At 41.3% G+C, this 21772-nt stretch overlaps 1 protein-coding gene across 1 annotated transcript in view; it reads left to right on the top strand.

Moving 5' to 3' along the window:
• Positions 1-21772, top strand: part of JAKMIP3 (Janus kinase and microtubule interacting protein 3) — a 146374-nt gene that overhangs the window by 52878 nt on the left and 71724 nt on the right. Inside the window, exon 2 of the mRNA XM_084633124.1 lies at positions 8687-8929. Coding sequence (XP_084489250.1) covers positions 8795-8929 — 135 coding nt within the window. The 5' untranslated portion in view covers positions 8687-8794. The remainder of the gene's footprint in view (positions 1-8686; positions 8930-21772) is intronic.

The following is a 21772-nucleotide window of genomic DNA, read 5'->3' as shown; positions in this document are numbered from 1 at the left end:
GGGCAACTGATTATATTTACTACTGCCATGTAGTCACTCCAAAAAGGCATGCTTTTGTTTGCAAAATCTGTTCGCTAAATAGTTTCTGCTACCAAAATGGAAAGAATTCCAGGAATGTTATTTTCTGTTCTGTACCTTTTATAGCCAATCTGAATATTTCTGGGCACTCCATCTAACATGGTAAAATACTTGAAAAACCTATTTCTCCTGATGCATCTGAATGAAACTGCCTTTATCATCCATTCCTCCCTCCAAAATCACACTCTTAAATTGATTCAGAAATTGTTCCCAAATCCTCCTCCATCTCTTTCTTATCCTTTATAAAATGGCTGGGCTTTTCTATTCCTGTGGTGGCAGCTGACAGTCTGGTGCAAAAAGCCTGCCCCAAGGCCATCACTCAGCATACAAAGTTAAGATGCCCTATAACAGTAGCTCCCATGGCTTAATCTTCTTTGAAAGAGGGTGTCTCTGAGGCTGTATGGCGTATAAAGACCCCCTGACTCTCCCAGTCAGCATGAACTGGGAGTGCAGTGACTGTCTCCTGACCTGTCCCCGACTGTTTCCTGTCCTTTGTGTTCATCCATATAAACTTTTCTCCTCCTCCTCCCACACATTGTAAGGGAGCCCTTAAGGGGCAATGCCCTGTTTTTCCAGTTTGTCAGACAAAACCCCCTTATCTGGAAGGTTGCAGTGAGCTAATTCTATGGCCCTTACAAAAAAAGTAGCATTAAAAAGGAGGTGGGATTTGATACATCATGTGAAGTGCATTATTTGTAGGAGTGACACAGAGAAACTTGTTGGTACTTACTTCAGTCAGCAGAATATGAGACATGGAGAATGAGTAGCAACATACTTGCTCCATCTTTGGGTCACTGACTTCTCCTAGGCTAGAAGGTCCCACATTTTGGACAAATACCCAGCCCACCTGGCAGGGAAGCATTTGCTTTGATCCTGATTGCAGCCTTTTTGGAGGGGGGGGTTTCCTGTGTTATTTTGTAGTAAGAGTACCTGCGTTCCAGCTGCCATTGATAGAGGCATGAACCTGTTATCTGCTGTCATATTTTATCCATGTAACAATATTGATTAGGATGGAAATTATAGTGCAGGAGTGGACAAAGTGTGGCTCGTGAGCCAAATGCAGCTCTTTTACCATTAAAGTGTGGCTCATGGAGTCCCCTCCCGCCCGCCTCCATTCTCCACCTACCAGACTGGGGTTGGGGGAGCTCAGACCTCTGCCTTGCAGTGGGGTGGTGGGGTAGGGGCTGCTCCCCAGTGGGGAGGGGAGTCTTGGGGCTTCAGCCCCACAGAGCACACTGGCTGGGGCTTGGGGCTTGGGGCTTCAGCAGGAGTGGGGCTGAAACTCCGAACCCCGCAGGTGCACCCTGGCTCTCAAACCTCTGAAGATTGCTGTACGTGGCTCGGAGGATCAGTAAGTTTGGCCCTCCCTGTTATAGTGGAAAGGGAGTTTATTTGAGAGTTTTACAAAGAAATATCAATGCACAATGTTCTAATAAAATGCTACCAAGTTATTGAAGCTACACAATTAACAATAATGCTAAATGTAGCAATGAAAATAAAACAAAAGCATAGAAACAAAATTAGTTTTTATAAATTGCTGAACTATATGAGGAGCAAGCATGTTCATTACATGTGTTTGATAACATATATGTCTCTGGGTTTTATTAACTTCTTGGTCACCTTGTTGCTTTTGTAGCAACAATTTTTTGAACTCAGTAAAGTTTCACCAAGTGTATAGTAACCCACACTAGGGTAAGTAAAAAGAAAGGGAGTACTTGTGGCACCTTAGAGACTAACAAATTTATTTGAGCATAAGCTTTCATGAGCTACAGCTCACTTCATTGGATGCATTCAGTGGAAAATACAATGGGGAGATTTATATACATAGAGAACATGAAACAATAGGTGTTACCATACACACTGTAACAAGAGTGATCACTTAAGGTGAGCTATTACCAGCAGGAGAGTGCGGAGGGGAAGAGGCGAAGAGGGCACCTTTTGTAGTGATAATCAAGGTGGGCCATTTCCAGCAGTTGACAAATACATTTGAGGAACAGTGGGTGGTGGAGGGAGGGAAATAAACATGGGGAAATAGTTTTACTTTGTGTAATGACCCATCCACTCCCAGTCTCTATTCAAGCCTAAGTTAATTGTATCCAGTTTACAAATTAATTCCAATTCAGCAGTCTCTTGTTGGAGTCTGTTTTTGAAGTTTTTTTGTTGAAGAATTGCAACTTTTAGGTCTGTGAAGTGAGCTGTAGCTCACGAAAGCTTATGCTCAAATAAATTTGTTAGTCTCTAAGGTGCCACAAATACCCCTTTTGTTTTTGCGAATACAGACTAACACGGCTGCTACTCTGAAACCTATCAGAAAATAATAGAATACTACAACTACCAGCTAATGGAATTTTTCCTTTTGCTCAAGTAGATATCTCATACCTTTCAGTGCTGAAGATCCTGGGTTCAAACCCTGTTGACAGCAAAAGAGGGCTTGTTATAAACAGACAGGTTTGAATATAGCCAGCTCCATGTGAAGTGGTAGTTTGAAAATGTAGGCCCAGATTCTGAGCTGCATGGTATGACTTTGCATCTCACCATTGGTGCAAATGCTCACATCACTGGTCCTGGAAGTATCTACCTCAAAGTAAGGGGCTCTTCTGATGATGTAGAGAGCTCCTATATCATCCCTGTGTGGATAGTATATCGAGGACGTGGCAGGGGCAAGGGGGAACGCCTGGGGCATCACTATGTCCTGCTGATTCCCAGCTGCCAGATGTTTTTGAAGCCATTTGCAGCTGGCACATTCTAGAGCATTAAAATAGAACCTGCCTGGTGCACAACCAATACAGGGTTGAGGGAGCACAAAGGTGGTTTAAAGCTCAGTTTCACTGTGCACTCCTCAGCTGCAGTTCAGCAGTGGGATCTGAATTCCCACTAGTTAAATCAGTATGTTGAATTGCAAACGTTTCCCTACACGTACATCAAAGCTGATTAATAGCCAGGCTTCTAGTGACCTTTGAGGATCATAAAGGGAGCAGATATGTTTGTTTAGTGAACGATGTGAGGAGGGATAAGAAGAAAGGGACTGGAGGGGGTAAGATTGGCATGGCAAGAGTAAAAAGGAGTGAAAGGATGGGAATGGAGCAGAGGGGCTGGGAATGAAATAGAATGCAAGAGAGCAAAGAGTAAGAAAGAAGCAGGAAAGGGATGGCTCCCCAAGACTATGTCTCAAATGTGAATTTTAGTGGAGCATGCCTAGTACAGACAAAATCTTTGGGGGCTAGCTGTGAAATTCTAGCAAGGATCTGTGGTGCATGTTGGAACTGCAATTTTTTACAAAGGCTTAGAACTGGGCAGATTTTTCATGGGGATGGCAAAAGGCACAAAGGGCCACCCCCTGCCAAATTTGTAGTCCCCGCTCCAAAAATGGGGACACTAGAGCTATTCAAAGAAAATGCCACCAGAATTTAACATGGGCAAAACAATGTATTTTTCCCTAGTCTCATTCTCAGAAACAGCTGAACTATTTTGGCTGCTATTTAAATAAATAAATAATCCGCCTGAGACAGACACATGGTATTGGAAATTTTAGCCCAATTATAAGCAAAATTGTAAACAACTGAAAAAAGGTCTTATAATGAGACGTATCAGGCAATCTTAATAACAGGTTTCAGATAGCAGCCGTGTTAGTCTGTAATCGCAAAAAGAAAAGGAGGGCTTGTGGCACCTTAGAGACTAACCAATTTATTTGAGCATAAGCATAATAGGGCGTGCTATAATATATTTGGTTACAAAAAAACTATGTTTATTTAAGAATCATTAGCAATCTTTTGCACAGGAGAGAGGCTGGAATTTGAGAGCCTGTACAGGGATGTACTCCCCTGTGTGACATGAAGCCCAACTTCACAGGGGCTCCCTTTGCAGCAATTAGCAGCAGCTCTTTGGGTTCAAAACAGGCAGGGGTTTGTGAGATGGGGCCAGTAGCTGTGCTTCTACATAGATTAACTATTCACTCCAATGTACTGATTGTGGAATGGGAGTGGCTACATAGCCCCCATCATCACATATATTATCCCACAGCTGTTGAGTTAGTCCGTAGTGCGCCTAGTAACATACAATTTACAGTATTTTTATGTTTAGCACATTGTATCAATTATTTGATTTTGTATCCAGTACCCAATTTAAAAAAATCAAGTCTTTCACAGTCTGTCAGAACAATAAACCTGGCTGAATAAAACTAATCTCATAAATACCAGTTTTCTTCAGATTGTTATGTATCTGATATTCAAATCTAAACTATAAGGTTGTTTTATATGCCTCTAATCTGCTCAGGATCTAAAACAACCCCTGACCACACCTACTGTGTCCATCTTTGCAACATATGGCTTAAGAAAATAACAGTAATATGCATGAGTACTTTGTTATTACAGTAGAATTCAGTGCCTGTGGCTATAGACTGTTCCAGTTTTGGTCTGTATGAACTGAAGTTTTTCATAGTGAAAATCCTCTGACATATGACAATCACTAAATTAATAGATCTCATTAATGCAAGAAGCAAAAATTTTGAAGGCTAAAGAAGGCTAGGTTTACCGAATTGTAGAATTTTCTTATAATATCAGCAGTTTTTGTTTGCTTTTTCTGTAAATTGTATTAAACAAAAAAATATATTAAAAGAATTTTAAGGTTGCAGAGTCAAGTACCCAAAAGTTAGGAAATGGCATAATTATGGTTGCTCATACAATCTTAATTCAGCTGTCTAGTGCATATGCAGTCTTTAATTACATGATCACATGGTATTTTTTCCACAGTCTTCCCCATCTCCTTCCAAGTCCCAGTCTCTCTCTCCAGCCAGTCCCAGTCTTTATCCACACCATGCTTTGTCCAATCTATTTTCCACTGCTTCCAGTAGCGCCCAGTCCTGTCCCCAAGCCTTTTCTGCTCTCACAATCTCCTAAACCAGTCTCTTTACCAGTCCTATTCGCCCATGTGCAATGAGTTGGAAGATCCTGTGTTTAACTTTCAGCAGATGAGTTGTTCCATTCAAGTCAATTGGACTACTCACATATTTAAAGTTAAGCACATATATAACTATTTGCAGGAGTGGGGCCATAAAGCTGAACTACACACAAAACAAAAGCAGTCTTTGTTTCTGCCCTTTACTGTGACTTTATGATGTATAAAGATCTCCCCAGAAAGCTTTCCAAAAAATCGGTTTGCGTTTTCTCCATAGAAATATTGGAAATAATGGAACATTGTAATTGAAAAACCCTTGCCTTTCAAGAGAGTTGGGACAGAATGTTGAATCTTTCTTCTACATCCCAGGTAGAAGTCCAGACCAGCTGCGGCTCAGGTTTCAGCCTGTAAACAAGATGTCATTATTCAGATCTTCTAAAGATTTTCGAAGTCCTTCAGGGGAAAATAAGGAAATCAGGAAATAAAATGATTGATATTTCTATTATAAAGAAGGAAAACAATTTAAAGAAATCATTGTCATCTTTATGTATAAAGGAGCAGTAAAGGTAGATGATGATTGTTGCTTTGTGTGTGTATTGTGGCTCACCTTTAAAGAAAGAAGAAAATGGGCTTCCTTATCCATAGTCCAAAGAGAGTACAGGAAGGAACATCCATTTCTTCTCTTTAACACGCTCTCTTGATCTCTCTGTCATTAACATTTGCCCATGGAGATCAAGTTGAACCACTAACATTCAGTAATAGATTGCTTGCAGCCAGGTTGCTGGCATTCTGCTACAACCCTGTCAGTAGGGCCCTACCAAATGCACTGTCTATTTTGGTCAATTTCACAGGCATAATGACAGGTTTCGGAGTAGCAGCCGTGTTAGTCTGTATTCGCAAGAAGAAAAGGAGTATTTGTGGCACCTTAGAGACTAACCAATTTATTTGAGCATGAGCTTTCGTGAGCAGCTCACGAAATCTTATGCTCAAATAAATTGGTTAGTCTCTAAGGTGCCACAAGTACTCCTTTTCTTTTCACAGGCATAGGATTTTAAAAATCGTTAATTTAATTATTTCAGCTTTTTTAATCTGAAATTTCACAGTGTTTTAATTGTAGGCATCCTCACCCAAAACGGAAATGCAGGGGGTGTGGTCGCAAGGTTATTGTAGCGGGGGTTGCGGTACTGCTACCCTTACAGTGCTGCCTTCAGAGCTGGGCAGCTGGAGAGCTACAGCTGCTGGCCGGGAGCCCAGCTCTCAAGGCAGAAGGGCTGCCAGCAGCAGCACAGAGGTAAGGATGGCCTGGTATGGTATTGCCCCCCTTACTTCTGCGCTGCTGCCTGCAGAGCTGGGCCTTCAGTCATCAGCTGCCACTTTCCGGCCACGTAGCTCCGAAGGCAGCAGCGCAGAAGTAAGGATTGCAATATCCTACCATGCCATCCTTTCTTCTGTGCTGCTGCTGGCAGCCCTTCTGCCTTCAGAGCTGGGCATCTGGCCAACAGCCATCACTTTCCAGCTGCCCAGCTCTGAAGGCAGCACAGAAGTAATGATGGCAATACCGCAATCCCCCTAAAATAACCTGGTGACCCCCTCCCCCCCTGCACAACTCCCTTTTGGGTCAGGACTGCCAATTTGAGAAAGGCTGGTCTCCCCGTAAAATCTGTATAGCACACAAAAGACCAGATTTCATGGGGGTGGGGGAGACCAGATTTCACGGTCCGTGACGCGTTTTTAATGGCCAAGAATTTGGTAGGGCCCTACCTATCAGCTATTACAGTGGGCCTCAGGTTCTTCAGGGCAAGGACTTTCTAACCCAGAGCCACCCATTCTGGGGTGTGGGGTCCTCTGATCTTGTCCTAATGCGACTGAAAGTTACAGCCATGTAATATCTGTTGTTGTTTCTGACCATGCTGCTAGAGAAAAGAACTTTGATTCAAAACAACTTTTCATTGTGAAATTTTAATTAATTTATACTAAAAAAAGGGTTACATTTTAAAAGGTCAGAATCCAAATACAGTGTTTTGAAATTGTCAGATATTTTGCCTGACCTGTTCCAAAATGTTTGTTCTCTTTCAATTTTCATTTTGTGGGAATATTTGAGATTTCTGACTTTTTGTTCTGTTTCAAGATGAAATAACATTTTTGAATCTCAAAAAAAAATCCTCTCCTGGGATGAAAACAAATGATTCCTGCCCCGCTCTATTAAGTGGCAAGAGACATGAAGTACAATGGGGATTTGGCAATATTCAGACATGATTCTCACAACTAAGCAGCAGAGTGAAAGAGGAATAAAAGGAAACCTTGGCAGCAGTCGGGATAATTAGGAATCTTTAGTTCGTACATAAATGTGGAATCACTACAGTGTTTTAACAAGATACTTTTTTTTTATAAAAACAGCAGGTTCATAAAATTTTACCTTGAGTGAAAGAAGAAATAGACAGACAGGGGCATTGACTTATAAGCTCACACAATGTGTCCACATCCTCCTGACCAAGTAATAGACCAAGAGTGGATTGAGTTTAACATTCTGAACAGTCTTTCCTGACTATTTTTTGTTGTTTTGAAATGACATATGCTCAAGCTACTGAAAAATAGAACTGTAATTATAGATCATGGGGAAGAAATGAGGTACTTTGAGTGACTTGTTGATAACTTGTGTAGCACAGACTTTTGTTCCAGTGGCTAGACGAGCAATTTTCATGGACTGTCTGTAAACTAAGAATTGTGTGAAATTGGATCACATAGAGACAAATCCTAATAACTGCTCTCCTTGGGTAGCATTTACCTTTGTATAGAAAGCACAAGGCTTATGCATCATGTAAGCTTGACATCAGCCCCCAAAAGAGGGTATTGTACGTAAGCTTTATGCTGTAGCTTTCTGCAAAGGGATGAATTTCAACCAGTTTGACAAATATGTTTATTTTAGCTTTATTTTTCTTTGCCAGGAACATAGAAAAGAAATAATCCTACCAAACCTCTGATACGCAGAATGCGTTCAGCATCCAAAAAAAAAAAAAAAGCGGGTGGTAACTGCTGTTCTCAGTAACCCTACTGACCCCCTTACCTCAAGAGTATTGATTTATAAGATCTTTTATTTTCATTGATAATTTGGCATCCTAATTTCTACACATCCACTATTGTAAATTCTGTGTATGTTTAATTATGCTTTCCCCAATTCAGATTTTTTATTATGGAACAATCTTGTGCTACACTACTCCCAGTGGGTGACATTAAAGTAGTGGAGAGACAAGGTGGGTGAGGTAATATCTTTTACTGGACCAACTTCTGTTGGTGAGAGAGACAAGCTCTCGAACTTACAAAGAGTTATCTTCAGGACTCTTCTTCTATAGTTTTAACATATAGTCCATATTACCTTTAAGAGGACTCTCCGAGACACTGCCTGTTTTTATAATATTGTTGTAGTCTGTTGTCTGAAACATTAATTCTTCCTCATAAATACATGAAAATTAAAAATTCTGTTGGCAATTGTTTACCATAATCTTGCTGAGTTGTGTAAGTTGATGCACTGGGGGAAAACTGCGGGCTATTAGTCACTGTGACACATTTTATTACTCTGAAATAACTTCTCATGAACTGCTTTGAAATCTTGTCTGAAGTCACTACAAAAATGAATCTTGCATTATTCTTATTTGCTAATTGTGAATCCCGCTAAACTCTGGCGCTTTCACGGCAGTTCTGTTTTTCCTCTTTCTAGGTGAATAAGAAAATGTAGAGGACAGAAGCAAGGAAGAGAAACCTCAAGTGGTGGAACGGAGGGTTCTCTCTGTTTGGGATTTCACCCTCCCTGTCACGCTGCCTCACAATGTCAAAGAAGAGTGCTAGCAGCCGAGCTAAGGGAGAAAAACCTGATGCCTTAGCTGCCTTACAAGCTGCCAATGAAGAGCTCAGGACAAAACTCACAGACATTCAAATAGAGCTCCAACAAGAAAAGAGTAAGGTGTGCATCTTTTTTTCCATTAATTAAAAAAAGAATATCTGTTGTTATTTTCTAAACGCCCCTCCTTCCCAGCCCTACAAAATGAAGGGTGAGGTACAGTGCTATTTGATAGCCACTGTATAGCATTTTTTCATCCAAAGGGTCAGAACTAGCCAGGTACTGCTGCATTTTGTTGGTGTGCGTTGTGTGTGCTCTTTGGGGAAAGTTCATCATTGAGTAAATTAGATTCAAGATTTTCAATAAATCTCAATAAATAAATATTGAGCATTTTTGTTAGAAGGTTGCTCATGAAATAGTCCAACAAATTTTACAAGGGGTTCCTTTAATTTTTACTTTTTATATGAAACCTGCAAGTTATGTTTGCACTATATTTTTGCACAAATCCATGTCTTGATGAATTATTTAGTAGCCTCTCTAATTGGCCCCTCTGGTGGTTGAAGAAGCTGTGTTATCAGCAGGTACAATACATCAGAAAAAGAAGGGAGGATACCATCATTAATTTGTTAAAGGTACACATCAAACAAGCAGGCATGGTAATTTGTGCTCAGGACAATTTGTTCTTTAATTCCGAGCTATAGTAGCAAATTAGACTAAATGATAGTGTATTCAGAAACATAAAGCTTGGATTTGTTTTTAGAAGAGTTTACTGAAAACTATTAGTGGCCTTTTTAGGAGTGGTAAATGCATTTTGTGCCTTAAAAGGCAAAATTCTGAAAGAGATTCTGCAGGAAGCAAATTGTTAGAATATATGTAACTTACGAACTTTACTAATATTCTGTGCAAGGCAGACAGAGAAGATCATGATTTTAAAAACTGCATCAGTTGTATTTCAAGGTGAGATATGAGCTAAAAGATTTTATTCTCTTGTCATAAATATAAAGGGAAGGGTAAACCCCTTTGAAATCCCTCCTGGCCAGGGGAAAGCTCCTCTCACCTGTAAAGGGTTAAGAAGCTAAAGGTAACCTCGCTGGCACCTGACCAAAATGACCAATGAGGAGACAAGATACTTTCAAAAGCTGGGAGGAGGGAGAGAAACAAAGGGTCTGTGTCGGTCTGTATGCTGCGCTTGCCAGGGACAGAACAGGAATGGAGTCTTAGAACTTTTAGTAAGTAATCTAGCTAGGTATGTGTTAGATTATGATTTCTTTAAATGGCTGAGAAAAGAATTGTGCTGAATAGAATAACTATTTCTGTCTGTGTATCTTTTTTGTAACTTAAGGTTTTGCCTAGAGGGGTTCTCTATGTTTTTGAATCTAATTACCCTGTAAGATATATACCATCCTGATTTTACAGGGGGAATTTCTTTATTTCTGTTTACTTCTATTTTTTATTAAAAGTCTTCTTGTAAAACACTGAATGCTTTTTCATTGTTCTCAGATCCAAGGGTTTGGGTTTGTGGTCACCTATGCAAATTGGTGAGGCTTTTTATCCAACATTTCCCAGGAAAGGGGGGGTGCAAGTGTTGGGAGGATTGTTCATTGTTCTTAAGATCCAAGGGTCTGGGTCTGTAGTCACCTAGACAAATTGGTGAGGCTTTTTACCAAACCTTGTCCAGGAAGTGGGGTGCAAGGTTTTGGGAAGTATTTTGGGGGGAAGGACGCGTCCAAACAGCTCTTCCCCAGTAACCAGTATTAGTTTGGTGGTGGTAGCGGCCAGTCTAAGGATAACGGGGGTAATATTTTGTACCTTGGGGAAGTTTTGACCTAAGCTGGTAAAGATAAGCTTAGGAGGTTTTTCATGCAGGTCCCCACATCTGTACCCTAGAGTTCAGAGTGGGGGAGGAACCTTGACATCTCTACACATGTTAGAATCCATCAGTTCCTCATATTCATCTAGTACTTTCAGGGTTACAGCCTTTTGGTGGAAAAGCAAAGGAGTATAAATATCAAATTCCTTAGCAACCAGTGTCTCAGATGCATACTGAATGCTCGATACAGAAGGAAATGAAGTTGAAAAACAGTAGAGCTAAATGCCAGAAAAAGCTACAGGAAAATATGCATCTATCCCAAACTAGACAGATGGCATGTTCGTAGCAATAGGCTCAATGCTATCCAAATCTTTTGTCTCTCTCATGAATACTTTTCCACTAAATGTTTACATTTTTTTATCTTCCTTGCAGACAATTTGTATGATACCGGGATTATTCTCATCCTTTACTTTTTCACAATTATGCCAATTGTGTCTGGGTTTTCTGCTAACAACCCATCAAGCTGGATGCACATTACTATTCTAGATCAAGCTCCAAGATTTCCAATCCCCAGTCCAAAAACCAAGCTACAGTTTTGATTTGCACCTTTAAAGGCCAACAAGCAGTGAAGTCTGGGTTTGAACGTCAAGATCTAAGAGTGTTTTGGGGCCAGAATTTGGCCAATCTGTTAACTATGGTTTAATGAATTTGCTACAACTAAGTTCCCCCATCTCAATTAATTGTGTGTTAGTATTTACAAAGAATTTAATTTTTCAGAAGAGCTAAGATACAATGTAAAGTACACCTACTTCAGCAGGAACAGATATGCACTATGCATTTTACCATAATTTGCATCATTACTTGGCAATGTCGAATACAAACTTCATTCTCGAGGTGGTTTCCAAGATTATACATTGATTTTTAAAAAAGACACCAGTTAATCATTGTGTTGTGGACAGGAAAGCTCAGATCATTCAGACTGAGTACTGATTTGTCTGCTTTCACTGTTTAATACATCTCTTTCAACTAGGAGATCGGGTGAGTTCATACTGCATTTTTGAACTGAAATACAGTTTGGCTCTGTTTAGGCTCTTCTGTGCTCACGGTATTCGAAAGCATTTTCCAATAATGAATTTTATATTACAGTGATGGACTGTGTAGGATAGCATGACAGTTATGTGTTCAACAGTTGTACACGTACACACACACACTCCTCTGTATTACTGCGAGAATAAATGCACTGTTAGACAGAAGATCTGGATTATCCCCTGTGATTTTTGAAATGTGCCATGACATCTTTGATTTCAGCTGGACATCCACAAAAGATGAGCAGAAAAGGCTTTAGTTTAACCACCAGTAAACTGGCTAATTCCTAAATGTTTAACACCTTGGACACTAGGTAATTTCTAAGGATTAAGAGGTGGTCACTGTGAGCTCTGAGGAGAAACAAAGTGTTTCTTGTGTTGAGGGGGAATCTTATCTTCATTAAGTCCTGTCTAGTCCTGGCCCCATCTGCTAGAAACATCTTCTTTCAGTTCTGGCCTACTCTCCTGTGTGCCTCACTTCCCTTCCCCTACAGCCAGTTTGTGTCCTTTCAAGTCAAGAATAACCAGGAAGAGTTGGAATCATTTCAGAGTCAAATCAGGCATCTGGAGAGCACAAGTTCTTTTCATTTAGACACACCTCCATTTTCTAGTGTCATGACTTATTTTCATCTACTGCACTAGGTCTGTGTGTATAGTTTGTTCTATTCCTATTGCCCTCTGCTGCGTACATGGCCAACAGTCTTGTCGAGCGTGCTACACTTCTTTACTTTGTAGCATATGCCTCAAAGTGGATGGGACAACTGAGGCCAAAATTTTCTGAAACTCTTCAGAAATTATGTTTTCACTGGCACTTAAGTTTGAGACAACAGAATAGTAGTTTGAAGGTTGGGATGGGAACAGAGAAAGGAAAATGGTCTGAGAATGACAGGAGAGATGACTTGGAAGAGAGATGGAGAGGGAGAGAATATGCTGAGAGAGTGTTTGTAGGGGCCAGACCTCTGAGCTCTTGAGCTTTCTTCCTGTAACCCCATGGTGTAATGGAGCCAGAGTTTGTTGACTTTCAAGCATGGTACAAAGTCTATTTGTTTATCCAATAATTTTTCAGACAGAAAGGGTTGATTAGGAGATTTTCAGGTTTGGAGGGAAGATCTTACATTTTAGAATAAGAACAATGTTGTTGGCAATGGGTAAACTATATAGATATACTGTGTAAGTATAATGTAAATCATTGACACTCAGAGCATTGGATAAGTATATTTTTATGAAATAATCTGGTGGAAGTGTGTCCTTGGGCAAGTCACTTAACCTCTATGTTCTTCAGTGTACCTGTCTATTCAATGTAGATGATAATACTTACCTACATACATACATTGTATTAATTAATGTTTATAAGGCACTTAGAGATCTGTGGATGAAAGGTTCCTAGAATTGCAAAGGATGATTATTGGTTTGATTGACTGTGCTAAACTCGAGACAAAATCAGGATGTTGTCTTTCAGGCTTTTATATTCATTACTGATCATTTACAAAGGACTGTTAATTTTGTTTCTGTTTTTCCAAGCCTAATTGTGTTTCATGTTGTGTTGACCTTTAGAGATGTTTGGTCTTTTCCTTTGGCTTATTGGTGTCCTTTCTCTTATTTTCATAAATTACCTTCTCCACTGAGGAATTATCCTATTTATAATACCACATGGCTATTTCTCGAGAGAGATTTTTACATCTGTCTTATGTAAATCTCTTATCTTCAGAGTTTCCCCCTTTATGAACTAGTTTTAGGGTCAACACAATTACAACAACACTGCGACATATAGCAATGTTTTCTCTTTTGCTTTGGGGAGATTCTAGATCTCAAGAATCTAGTCTAGTTTACTTTGGAGGAGGGCAGATTCAGAGTGCAGACAAAGGCTGATATATATGCTTTGGGTAATTTGGGCATATATCACATGTTGGATGGTCTTGTTTTATAGCCTTCAGGCTATTGGTGGGAACTTTGTAATAGAAACAGTGTAGTTTTGGAGTTTGAGTTTAAACATTCAGTACAATTATATTTATGGGCGCTGTTGAAGGAAATTTGTTTTCTTTCAAAAATGAAAGGTGCGAGTTTCCCTATCACCAAAAAGCTCCTTGAGTCTGATCCAGCTCCCATTGAAACAAAGAGAAGTCTGTTGATTTCAATGAGAGTTGGATCAGGCCCTTGTTGAGAAATGGTAAAGATTGTTCTGAACGACTCAATGACTTACCAGTATCACAAGGACACTTGCAGAAGCATGTCAGTCAGATTTAAACACATACATAAGTGTTATTCTAGATAGGATAGGAATGCTTTTTTGAACCAGAGCCGTGGAGAGGTGGTTGGGGTAATTGAACTCCCCTAATTTCTTGTCTATTTTAGTCTCCTGTTTCTTCATTCAGGCTCTTTTCTTAAAAAATAAAAAGCTCTTCCATCACTGTGCTGACGCCTCTGGCATTCTACAGTTATTGTGGAGATGTGTGCCTCAGCTATCACGGAGCCCTTAGAGGTACTGCAGTTGTCACAAATTACTGTAGCTGTATAGCTGTGTAAAATTAATTTCAAAATGAACGTCAAAACCAATTTGAATCAAATTTGATTTTTTTTTAGAAGTGTGTCCAGGTTAACTGTGTGTGGGGAAACTGCAGTCCAGGGTAACTTTTCATGCTCTGTTATAACTCTGAAAATCATGATTTACAGCAGTGGTTCTCAAACTTTTTGGGCTCAGGACCTATTTGTAAATGTTTATGGTCTACCGTGATCCAGTAAATAGTCTGGGGGTGGAGGCCCTGGGGTGGTGTCAGTCAGACACTCCCCTGCCCTCTGTGAGGTTGTGTTCTGCCTGGCACTCACCCCACAATGGCAGTTCCTGCAGCTCCTGTGCTGTGGGGTTGGCTGGCCTTGGCTCTCCGCTCTGGGGTTGCAACCTCTGGGGCTGCAGCACCTCTCAGGTTGGCCCTGGCCCTCCTGACTGGACCAAATTTGTGGGAGTGGAGTTGTAACCTGGCTCTTGGGATTGCAGTGCCACTCACTCTTATTTGGCCTACCTAGAGTCCCATCATCATGATGACTGGGCTAAAACTGAGTGGTGCTGGGACCGCATAGACTGCAATGCCTGGAGCAGGGAGGTGAGCCCCGGCAGCCCTGTCGGACTGGAGTGCTCCCCACCACTGGCATGTCCCCGCACAGCTGGGCATAGTGTTGCAGGTTTTTTCTCCATCTGGCATCCTGCGGCAGTCTCTTTGCCTGTAAGAGAGACCGTGCGGGTGACGTAATATCTTTTACTGGACCAACTTATGTTGGTGAGAGAGACAAGCTTTTGAGCCACACACAACTCTTCTTCAGGTCTGGGAAAAGTACTCCAACCTGGAGAAGAGCTCTGGGTAGCTTGAAAGCTTGTCTCTCTCAACAACAGAAGTTGGTCCAATAAAAGATATTACCTCACCCTCCTTCCTCTCTAATATTCTGGGACCAACATGGCTACAACTACACTCTTTCCTGTAACTGAGCCCTCTAGCCTGGATGTGACATTGCACCCCTAATGCTTTATGGAGGTAAATATGACATAACTGGAATATGTTTTATGCTACATATGCCATGTAACATATCTCTGCAAAGGTTATGATATACTGAATATATTCATCCTATTTGTATGCATGTATCATTTTTGTATTTGAAGTTACGAATATTGGCTGTATACTTGTTTACTACCTGGGGGTGGGGGCAAACAGCTGTGCATATCTTTCTATCAGTGTTATAGAGGGCGAACAATTTATGAGTTTACCCTGTATAAGTTTTATGCAGGGTAAAACGGATTTATTTGGGGTTTGGACCTCAGTGGGAGTTGGGCATCTGAGTGTTGGAGACAGCAACACTTAAGCTGTTTTCAATTAAGTCTGTAGTTTGGGGGGACGTTGTTCAGACCTGGGCCTGGGTTTGCAGTAGGCTAGCATGTCTGGCTCAAACCAGGCAGGGCACTGAAGTCCCAAGTTGGCAGAAGTAATCTGAACACATCAGTTGGCAGTTCCCAAGGGGTTTTCTGTGATCCAACCCGTCACACCGGTCATATTTAAATCCATCCCATTGTCCTTACAAAAATGTCTTTGGTGCTACTTCTAAGCCCTATGCTCTTCATCCCCTTCTCTCATGGTTCTCTGTCATCCATGTTCAGGGGAGGGATAGCTCAGTGGTTTGAGCATTGGCCTGCTAAACCCAGGGTTGTGAGTTCAATCCTTGAGGGGGCCATTTAAGGATCTGGGGCAAAAATTGGGGATTGGTCCTGCTTTGAGCAGGGGGTTGGACTAGATGATCTCCTGAGGTCCCTTCCAACCCTGATATTCTATGATTCTATGATTCTCTTCTCCTGACTAATGACACTTTACCAGTGGCTGAGAGAAGAATCCTGGTCCTGCCAATATACTGAGTTCAAGCCCAGGGATGCTATAACCAGCAGTCAGGGTCTGATCTGCATAACTCCTTGCTGCTATCTCCCTGGACTGCTTTCAATCTAGTCTTTCTCAGGCCTTCTCCCCTGCAATGTTTCTAGCTTCACCCTTCTTTTAGGGGTGGGACTCACAGGACCGTCCTGTGGAATCACCTAGGAAACTCCAAAACATAAACATAAACTCACTTCCTTGGGCTTGTCTTTACATCCATCTCTGCTTTCCCCTGCTCTGTTCCCCAGCTGAATGCATCCCAGATATGACGTGACCTGATGGTAGCGTAGTCTATGTAGGGTCATTAGAGATGCATTATGGTTTCTCATTGACTTTCAGGAAGATTTCTTCTCAATATGTAATAAATCAATAAAGAACAATGAACCAGGATTTTTCAGTTACTACTCATGCTAATCTTTAGAAAGCTTTTAAGATGTGGAAAAAGAGGGAACCCCATCCACAGTTGAGTTTTGAAAAATGTAGTAATAATCTAAAATTAATAATGAAATAATATCAAAACCCCAGCAAAAGAAAAGAAATTCATAGTTACCTTTCTAATCTTCAGTGGAATGTGCATACACACCAGAAAACTGAGGGGTAGCTGTGGGAACAACTGGCAGCAGTTGGTTACCCTAATTCTGCATGTTCTGGAAATTGACATAGGTCTTCCATGCCTGACAAAACAGACAGCTGATAGAAGTATGTTGGGTATGGTCACGAGCATGGTCTAATGTATATGGGCGCACGTGCAACTGTTTAAGACTAAGGCAGGAGCCTATTAACACTGCTTCACTGCCTCTATGTCATTCCAGTTCACTGAAAGTGGTGTAGGCCATCTTCCTCACATTAGCCAGAACTTCATAATATCTAGTTGCTGTCCTGGAAGAGAAAGAGACTTCTGTTAGGTGGCACTGTAGTGCTATTAGGATATCATTGGTCTTGAGGGCATAGATTTACTTTTGTACACACTTCAGGTGAAATCACTGCTCTAAGCACAAGTAAATGAGCTAAGTGCAGGGAACTCCATGGAAGTTTAGGGAAATAGTATTCACCCTTCTCCACCTGGGAGCAGGCTACATGCCATCGTGTACACTAGAATAGTGGCCACTGCCTCCCCACCCTTGTTACAGCATTTTGTTGGGCTGCTGGATTTGAAGAATCCGTGGATTGACTTCCCCCTCCATGGCTCACAGGGCATCTGGAGGCCTCTCTGCTCTATATATCCATGGGGCTTAAGTAGAATGGAGGGCATTGCACAGACCCTGCACACTAGTCATTATATTCTGCGAATATAATGTAAACACTGAACCAGTGCAGTAAGGATAATATGGTGAAGCTGCAGCATTAACGCATCTTTTGCCTAGATCAACAAAGAAAACTCTTGTTTACAGAACTCCTTATTAAGAGTTGCCAAAGTGATTTGATTGCCCCGGAGAGGAGAGTTGCTTATTCTCCTTAAATATGGCTAATTGGTTTTGCTCAAGAACTGCCTTGAAGTTACTAAAATAGGCTTCATTTCAATCTGTATTTGTGGAATAAACTTCAGTAATAAGAAGTAGTTTTTAATTGAGAGAGAATTTTCAAGTATTTTATTTTTGCTACATAAACATCTCTCATTTTGATGTGTTTCTTAATGCTACTTATGTGTGCTGTAGTGATAGTCCATTGGCATTTAAAAACCTCTTGCAATCTCAAAATCTAAAGCACAGTGAGCTAAAGGTTTTTTTCTTTAAATAGAAAAAAGAACAACTTTTGAAGTGAGAACTTTTAAACTATTATACTAGACTATATATCCTCCCTGTAGTTTTTAAGTGTAAGTTTATTTTCTAAATCGTAACTGATCTGACAACCCATCAGTACAAAGCATATTTATGTTTATCCTCTTCCTCTTTGCAGCCTTTACAAGCCCTCATAGCAACCTGTCTCCAGTCCTCCCTAATGAATATCCATTGTGTCATTGCAGGTGGTATTTACTGGACATTTCCTCTTCCTTCCATGATAACACCAGCCATGACAATATAAACAATGCATCTTTTCTTAACGGCTGGAATATACATGTATGCAAGGCAACAAAACCAGTAATCACTAATTAAAAAATAAGAAAGATTTTTGACAGATGTAAGTGGTATAAATAAAAGATGTCTGCTATAGATGAGCAATTATATTCCAGAGTTTTGAATAGACAGCATATTTGTGATTCATTGTCATTTAAAATATATGTAGCCTATGTTTAATGCTTGCTCCAATATTCTCTTGCAAATTAGGTGTTCAACCAGTTCAACATTATTGCAGCATTGAATCATTTATGTAACACAGCAGCATTCCTGGAATGACATTATTAAAAACAAGCTATTTCTGTGTTATGTTGGGAAGTGTCTAAACTCTAGGTCAGAGGTAGGCAAACTACCGCCCGCAGGCCACATCCGACCTACGGGACCGTCTTGCCCGGCCCCTGAGCTCCCAGCCAGGGAGGCTCACTCCCGCCCCCACCCCTGCTGTTGCCCCTCCCCTGCATCTACACCACTGCGTGGGCTGCACCCGCCCACCTCCCAGGCTTTCAAATAAGCCTGTCCTGCCGCTCTGAGCAGCATGGTAAGGGGGCAGGGGGAGAGGGGGGTTGGGTAAGAGGCAGGAGGTCCCGGGGGCAGTCAGGGGACAGGGGGCAGTTGGATGGGGCGGAGGTTTGGGGGAGCGGGTGGTCAGGAGACAGGGAGTGGGGGGGGAGGTTGATAGGGAGTGGGGTCCCGGGGGAGGACTGGGAGCAGGAGGGGTTGGATAGGGGGTGGGGTCCTGGGGGGGGCAGTTAGGGACTGGAGTCCCGGGAGGGGGTGGTCAGGGGACAAGGAATGGGGGAGGGCTTGGATGGGTCAGGGGTCCCAGGGGGGCAGTCAGGGGGCGGGGGTGTGGATAGGGGTTAGGGCAGTCATGGGACAGGGAGCAGGGGGGGTTGGATAGGAGGTGGGATCCCGGGGGGCGGTTAGGGGTGGGGGGTCCTGGGAGCATGCAGTCAGGGGACAAGGAGCAGGGGGGGTTGGATAGGTTGGGAGTTCTGAGGGGTGCAGTCAGGGGGCAGGAAATGGGAGGGGGTGGATAAGGGGTGGGGGCCAGGCTGTTTGCGGAGGTCCTCCATACCGTTTCGCAACCCCAATGTGGCCCTCGGGCCAAAAAGTTTGCCCACCCCTGCTCTAGGTACGATAGAATAGTGCTTCTACCTTCAATAATTTCAGACTGGATGAATCCCCAAAACAGACAGCCAAATAATCAGTAAAATGGCCTACATTTATTTTAATTTAACTGTTATTTTATCATTGTAATTTAAACTATTTTTTAGCCTAGGGAATCTTTATTTTCTTGCAGCAAGTTTGTTAGTGTATGTGAAATGATGCCCTCAATGACCTGGTTCTTTGTTAGGAGTGTTGTGGTGTATTTCATAGCATCATAGAAGATTAGAGTTGGAAGAGACCTCAGAAAGTCATCTAGTCCAACCCCCTGCTCAAAGCAGGACCAACCCTCGCTAAATCAAAACTATTTAAAAGTGTGTTAAAATTATAGGCTGTCATTTTAAATTTCAGATGGTTTTTTTTTTTTTTCTAATCCTGTTTGCAGGCTAGGGGGCTCTGTCGGGAAGCGTGCAATCTGGACCTAGCAACAGTCAGTTAAGTTTGCAGGCAGTCAGCCAGCCTAGAATAAGGTGGAATGAGTTGTTCCTCACTGTTTTAGGGAGCAGCCTATTTTGTCTCCCTCTGTTTTGGGTAGGGTTGCCAGGCATCTGGTTTTCGACTGGAACACCCAGTCGAAAAGGGATCCTGGCGGCTCCCGTCAGCATTGCTGACTGGGCTGTTAAAAATCCGGTTGGCGGTGCAGTGGGGCTAAGGCAGGCTATTTTATAACATGTATTAATATACTTCCATTTAACGAGTGTTAATTAACATGATTATTATACATGCTAATGTAGACACTTTAGAAACATTTGTTCCTAGAACTTACATTTTTCCTAGTTATGGTTTATCCCTGTAATACTCATCCTTTCTACTAGAAGGGGGCACAGTCAGGATACCTCTATGCTACACCAACCTTACGCTTTGTTTTTTGGCGCCTAGTGGTCATTACTCACCATCAGAATTCATAGTAGCCCTCAGACTTTTCTAACACAACATCTAATGGAAGAAATGCAGAAAGCAACACTAGGATCAGTATAGTGGTTTATGCCACCTTGACACCCCACCCTGAGCAGTATGTGTTTCTGGAACTCTAGAGAATCTGGCCTATTATTTAATGGAGGGCTTGTTTTAACATCGTCCCATTGATGTTAACGGTAACTAGATACATTTTAGTTTGCATTTGAAATAATAGAAAAAAGAGTCTACACAGGGCAGTTGCAGTGCAGTGCTTTAGTCCATGCTGCTGCTCATACCCCCATAGTCTGCAGTGCCATGTAGGCAACATTAGATATTAATAAACTGTATCTAAGATACATCCTGCTACTTTAGATGTGTGGCTATCCCCTGGATTTATGGGCATTTTGCTTTTAATTACCCAAGAAATGTGTGCAAGTATCCAGTATTGTAGCTACACTCTTTAGTAAGCAGACTGCTTATAATATAAATGAACACATCAACAATGCTACACAGTGCCTTGAGAGGATTGACACTTTTCTTTCTCCTTGAGTTCCTCTGACAGAAGACACAATTGATTATAGGCTGGATTAATGACAAACTACTACTAACTTGCACTGTTTTCAGGTTGCAGTAAACCAAAATCCCCGATTTTAAATGGCACAATTAGTACCTATGCAGTAGTTGAGAAAATCTCTTTACTTTTTAGCAAAAAGAAAAGGAGTACTTGTGGCACCTTAGCGACTAACCAATTTATTTGAGCATAAGCTTTCGTGAGCTACAGCTCACTTCACGGTTAGTCTCTAAGGTGCCACAAGTACTCCTTTTCTTTTTGTGAATACAGACTAACACGGCTGTTACTCTGAAACCTTTACTTTTTAGATAATTAATTGTAATTTATAGCTGAGTAAACACAACCACCATAAATTGGGCTCCCTTATTATTTACAATGAATTGTACCTTGTTCATATATATTTAACTAAAAATATTTTATAATTAGTTTGGTATGAGGAGTGGGAAGGGGCATAGTGAAGTAACAAGCTGATTATTCTAGGTACCTTAATTTATTCCAGCAATTTTCTTAAGTGCTGCTGGTGGACCAAATACTATGATTCATTTTGTAGTTAACAAATATGTCAAAGTGAGATTAATTACAAAGTAAGATTAAAAGGCTGACAAAAAATAAAAATAGTATATGATAGGAATTTCAGATATATAGCTTGTCCTCTGCTGAGGTCCCTTTGTGCTGCTAGAATAAAGCTAAACCAGCCCTATGGAACTGATGAGAATCCCCTTAGCATAGTTGTCTTAACACTGCATTTGCTCAGTAGTTAGTATTCAACAGTTTTTAATCCAAACTTTTTAATCCAACAAGCTTCGTTGCTTGCTAACTCCGATAGTGTTTTCTAATGCTGTAGAGTAATAGCAGTTTCCCTTTCTAGGTCCAAGCATGGATTTAAGTGCTTTGTTGCATGAGGTCCCGAGATTGTAAACATAGTGCTTCTTCAGTGATCCAGACTCAATATGCTTGACCTTGTTCAGTTACTGTT

This window comes from Lepidochelys olivacea (assembly GCF_965140295.1).
Source record: "Lepidochelys olivacea isolate rLepOli2 genome assembly, chromosome: 7".
In the NCBI taxonomy this organism is placed as follows: Eukaryota; Metazoa; Chordata; order Testudines; family Cheloniidae; genus Lepidochelys; species Lepidochelys olivacea.
The sequence above is the reverse complement of the archived record's forward strand: the minus strand, read 5'-3'. Positions and strand labels throughout refer to the sequence as shown.